The sequence below is a fragment of the Alligator sinensis genome, unplaced genomic scaffold (genome assembly GCF_000455745.1).
Source record: "Alligator sinensis unplaced genomic scaffold, ASM45574v1 scaffold808_1, whole genome shotgun sequence".
Classification (NCBI taxonomy): Eukaryota; Metazoa; Chordata; order Crocodylia; family Alligatoridae; genus Alligator; species Alligator sinensis.
In genome coordinates, this window is record NW_005842255.1 from 674948 (window position 1) to 680947 (window position 6000).

Below are 6000 nucleotides of genomic sequence, written 5' to 3' on the forward strand. Positions count from 1 at the left end.
TCTTTTGAGAAATGGACATTCAGGAATGTTTTCTGAATGTGGGCCCCATACTGCTTTATGTACAAGATTTAAGGGTTAAAAAAAAACAAAAAACTATTAGAAAATGGAAACAGGGCTGCCATATTTAGGTCATTTATCATGGAAACAGAGCATTAAAAATCCAGACCAGTGGTTCAAAAACTTTTTTAGATTCGAGGCACCCCTCCATAACTTTTGCGAACTAAGCAGCTCTCCATTTTAAAAACTAATGTATTTATCATAATGCTGACCTCCTTCCAGGGGGCCAAAGAAGTCGAGGTAGGGCAGTGATCAGGCAAGGATAAGCCTGCACTTATCTTCTCATATCTATTTCTCTTTTAATACCTTGCAGCACTCTTCAGAAGGTCTCATAGCATCCTAAGGTGCCCCAGCACACTGGCTGAGAAGCAGCAATCCAGAGTAACGTTCTGAGTAATGCATCTAAAATGTATATTGTCTACAGATCCCCAAAGCCTGGTATTTCCCCAAGCCTAATGGTAATGCATCCCAGTATTTTTTTTTTTTTTTTTACATGTAGATCCAGAAAAAGTAAAGAAAACATTCCAACCTGCCCAGGAAATGAGAATTGGTTTTGCTTCCTGATTAGAGCTGTGCAAAATTCACTTTAAAAACACAGTTTCAGTCATCCTGAAATTATATGCAATTCTACCCAACTTTGCTGATTACTTGCTAGTGGGACTGTCTCTTTTGTAACCAAGATCTCAGGGGTTAGATTGCACTTATAGGACATGGGCAACTTAAATTCAGTTCCACTGAATTTGGCTTAGATTTATCCTGTATTCAATTCAGTAGCTGTTGCATGTTGTATAAAATATGTAGTCACTAAAATAAAGAGAGGGTAAAGGATTTGCCAAACTCAGCGATTAGGACTTCCACTTGGGAGGCTGCATACTTGTATGGGTTCCAGTTCCTGCTCCAATTCCAGTGAATTTGAACCTGTTCATAAAAAAAGTGTACTAGTTTCACCAGGAATGGCTAAGAATATTCTCCCATCAAAAATACTCAGGCACCTAGTAATTAGGACACTCTTCTAGGAACTTGGGGACACTGGTTCAGATCTCAAGTAGAGAATGGAACTGAACCTGAATCAAACCCCTGAGCTACCAGGTAAAAGGATGACACTACTGTTACTATCACCACTCATCCTTCTTTATGTTCTGCATGGTAGTCTGAGGCATAAACTGTAAACGTGGGCTAGAATTACTGTTAGGGGAATGAATAACCAGAAGCAAAGGGTAATAATAAATGTATAGCTGTCAGATTGACAGTAAGCCTCAAGGGTCATGTCCAGATGAGCAAGCGCGTGCCTGCTGCAATGTCTCAAAGCAGTTTGGGACGCCACAGGAGACACGCCACAAACAAACAAAAAATTCCCTGTGCTGCATATTTGCAACACAGACTCTAAATCTGATACTGGGAAATCCCAATATCTAAAGAAAACAGTCTGGAAAAAAGTGGTGCAGGGTGTGCTCCTGGAGTGTGCCCAGAGGCAACCGGAGGCTAGGTGCTCCAAGGAGATGCTCTAGCACCCACCCAGAGCATCTCTATGCCTGTCGTGTGCTTCTGCTGCTCCAGCATGCTGCCTCAGTGTGCTGGGGGAAACAGAAATAGGGTAAGGCTGGTAACAGCAGCTGGGACCCAGTCTCTGTCCCCAGTAAGCAGGGATTTGGAGATGGGGGGGCTGTAGGTAGGGGAGGGACTGTGTGGGGTTGGGGATACTGTGGGATTTCTTGGGGGGGAGGTTGTAGTGGGGCTGCCACATACTCGCCCCCGCCCACCCCTCTGCAGCACAGAGCCCCTGGCGCTGGCAGCAGCAGCCAGCCAGGCCTTGGGGGTGCTCATGGCCCACTGCAGGCACTACCCCGTGGCGATGCAGCACCGCCTGAGATCCGGGGGCTGCACATGGTGAACAGAGATGGCCTGACCCGCTAGCACACACTTCCAGACAGGATTGGAATGGCTCTTGTGGCCACCTGGGGCTCTTGGCAGTGCACGCAGGAGCTGTGTGCTGCCGGGACGGGGTTCCACATGCCCAACCCAATGGTGTGCAGCTCCTGAATGCAGTGTCAGTGGCCCCGACTGGTAGCAGGAGCCGGCCTGGTCCTGTTCGAAAGTGAGTGTCAGTGGGCCAGGCTGGGACAGCTCCATTTGCTATGTGCAGCCTCCAGGTCTCAGGCAGTGTAGCACCACTGCAGGGCTGTGTCTGCAGCAGGCCATGAGCACCTTGACAGTCCGGCTGGCTGCTGCTGTCAGCGCTGGAGGCTCTGCACTGCACGGGGGTGGGGGCAGGCATGTGGCAGCCCCCCTACAAACTCCAGACACCCACCCACAAACCCCCCACAATTTCACCTGGAAACCCAACTTCCCCCAATATCCCCCACATACCCACCCACAGACCCCTCACATAGACAAGGTGGCTGACCTCCTGGCCATTTTTGGCCAAGAGGACATATTTGACAGTTCAAAGCAGGCCACGATAAGGAGCACATCATCTGGGCAGCTATTGCCCAGAAGGCACAGTGGGGGGACACCTGGCATCAGTGCCGCACAAAGGCCAACTCTGGAGTCAAGGCCCACTGGCATCTGGACCAGAGGTGCAAGCAGCTCTGCTGCAGTGCCTGTACCAGAGCCCAGGTTGCCATGAGGTCCCTGTCCAGGCATGCAGATATAGGGCTGCAGGTCCAAGGGGCCGGATGCTGTCACGGGTGGTAGCAGGTCACAGCCAGGCAACAGCCTCCACTGCCAGACTGCTGCAGTGGGTAGAGGGTGCAGGGGCCTCTCTAGGTCAGGGCTGTTGCAGCAATCCAGCTGTCACAGGGGGTTAATGTCCCCATATATTGACTGGCCAGGCCTCAGAAGCTCCTGAGGGCAAGTAGCCCTGAGCTACTCACCAGGGCAGCTTTTTATACTGCTGGGGCCAATGCAGGTACTGGGCAGAGTCAGTTTGCCCCAAGTGGCACAATTTGCCCCACACCAAAGTGCATATTCAGGCACATGCGCTGAGGCATAAATCTCAGGCACAAATTTGTGTTGTTGCTATTTGAGCTGCTGCAAGTGCATATGCCTGTATGTGTGGCTATGGCCAAGAAGGATTCTAGAAGGATCTGTTGGGATCCAATGCTATTTAGCAGAAGTGGAAAGGTTAGAAATGCTAAGTTTGCAGGTATCATAAAACTGGGATAGGCTGTAAAATCTTTGTATGATAGGATTAGAATTCAAAAGCATATTGATGAATTAGAGATTTGAATTACTGACAATAAAACAAAATTCAAGAGGCAAATATAATGAGCTATTCCCAGGACAAAAGAATTTGATGCATAGATAAAGAAAGGAAGACAACTGGTTAGGCACTGGCACTCCTGAGAAGGATTTAAGGCTTGCAGTGGATCACAAACTTAAGTCAGTAATGTGATTCCAGTGCAAAAAGCTGCATTTTGGGCTGCGTTAGCAGAAATGTAATATTCAACATGCAGGGGGAAAAAGACACACTATTCAGTGCTGATTAGGTATTATCTGCAGCAATGTGTACAGCTCTGGGCATTACACTTCTAGAAAGATGTAGAGAAACTGGAGAGGATGCAAGGATGAACAAAAAATGATAACAAGGTTGAAATGGAAAGTTATGTATAATAAAAGGCTAAGAGAACTATGTATGCTTAGCAAGGAGAAAAAGGAAGTTACCACAGGACCACAAAAGTAGGTTGAAAGGCTACCACAAAGAACAGTGGTTCTCAGGAAAATTAAGGACAATGGAAAAGTGGCCCAGGGAAGTTGTAGAATGTCGTTCATCAGAGATTTTCAAGAGGCTAGACAGGCCTCTGTCTAGGATGGTTTAAGAATGGTGCCTGTATCCTGCATCTGTACAAGCAGTTAAGTTGACAACCTATAGGTATCACTCAAACCTATGATTTTAGCATATTTAGCCCTTCTTTTCCTTTATCTGTGTGTGTATGTTTGTGCACTTTTTAAAAATAACGCTCAGAAGAAATATATAATGACAAACTGAATGTTTGTTGATTTGGTGAAATGAAATTGTGTGTGTGTGTGTGTGTGTGTGTGTGTACTGGGGCAGGGAATTTGCTGATAAAAAAAAATTGAAAAAAATTGGTTGAATCCAAACCAGAATATTTTTCAGTTTTTTAGTTTTTCAGTTTAATCCAACCATCACTTATTTAAACTGCTGTAATTCTGATCAAGCTTTCCAGCTCCCCTACAGTTCAGAGGGATGAAAAGCAGTTCTCTCTCAGCATGAAACTATTAACTATTATCCAATCCTTTTTCACTTCTGACTGTGTTGTCGGACCTTAGAACGAAGATTTAAAATAAAGCTTTAGATAGATACTGAAATTATTTTTGTAGCACTGGCCTCCAAGAAAGCAATATAAAATTATACAGAGTTTTCATATATGTTAGGGGATTGCAAGAGGTTAAGACTTCTATATATATTGTGTAGTGAAGATAATATACAAGTGACAAATGAAATACACATGTGAGAGACTACACAGGCCTATAACCACATCACTTACTAATTTCAGGATTTAGTCTAACATTCTGAACTCCTGGGAAGTTTTTAAACCTGCCATCAGGGAAATATTTTTCTCTCTTCCCAAATGTAGTACGATTTTCCTGTCCTGTTTACCAACCCAAGTCCCAGAATATGAAAGATTAGTACTTGAGCCAGCTTTTTATACATTTATACATTTTACGGCTGTGACTTCTGATATCTTGTGTCCCTGCAGGGCTAGATTACATGATGCTAAAAAGGGATGTTTCTAAAAAGATTCAGCGCTTACCTTTAGCCTAGATTTTGAGACAGAAATTTAAAATAATGTCATTTTTAATGTCCAGTAAATAAATAAATAAATAAATAAATATATACACACACACACATATACACACTAATACTATATATATATATATAAAAATTAAATAAATAAATAAATAAATAATATATTATATATTATACTATATATTATATATTATACTATATATTAGTGTTCTAGTAAATATATATTTCAGACATTACATTAAAGTAGAAGTATGCATTAGGGGGATGTGTTTGTATGTTTTTTCTTCACTCTTCAAACTGTAAACAGTAGAATTCATGTAATTATGGGATCCAGCTTTAAGAAATGTTATATTAATGTAAAGGAAAGCTAGTTCTGATTTCCAGACCTTTTAAAATGCATTAATGCTATTTTTCTTTCCTTTCCTACCTAGATGGAATTCTGATAATAACAGAGATGAACAGATACCACAAGTAAAGGCTTTAAGAAAACCCTCCTCAGGTATAATTTTAAGTAGTAAATTATGTGCACTATACAAAATACATGACTGATTTTACAGATACTGGTTTGAAGTGGCAGCATTACTAAGCCAACTACAAATCAGTTTCAGTCTCAACTAAGTGCCAATAAAACCTTTTACCACTTCATCATGCTTTTACATTGGTCTTCGCAATGAACATATAATGCATTAAATTCCTTTAATAATTAGCAATACTACATTTCAACAAACATGGTTTACCCCCCAAAAGCAGTAGGGATCCCTCATTTGAAAAATGAATAGATTAACTGCTCCACAAATATTAAAATGTGCTTATCTTTTCAAAAGCATAAGTAACAGAAACAATTTCCCCCTTTTAAAATATAAATATGAAATGCCCGCATGCAAATAAAATGTTGAAAAACTGACCTTTATTGACTCCAGAGCTGAAGTAACATTCTGATGGGCTTTCATAAAGATGCAACACAAACTTTTCAATTAATTCTGCCAAAACTGAAAAAAACAAAAACCCATTAAGCCATTAGAGGCAGGGAACAAAATATGGAACTACATATTACCCAACAAAATGACAGTACATGGCCAGCCAAAGCAATTTGAACTCTTGCATGTTTATTCATGCTTGCACGGGGAAACAATTCAAAACATGTATTGTGCTTTGTATTCATAACAACATTC

At 42.2% G+C, this 6000-nt stretch overlaps 1 protein-coding gene across 1 annotated transcript in view; it reads right to left on the minus strand.

The window, feature by feature from the left end:
• Nucleotides 1-6000, minus strand: part of TBC1D32 (TBC1 domain family member 32) — a 170900-nt gene that overhangs the window by 44551 nt on the left and 120349 nt on the right. Inside the window, exon 27 of the mRNA XM_025208839.1 lies at nt 5734-5817. Within this exon, the coding sequence (XP_025064624.1) occupies nt 5734-5817 (84 nt within the window). The remainder of the gene's footprint in view (nt 1-5733; nt 5818-6000) is intronic.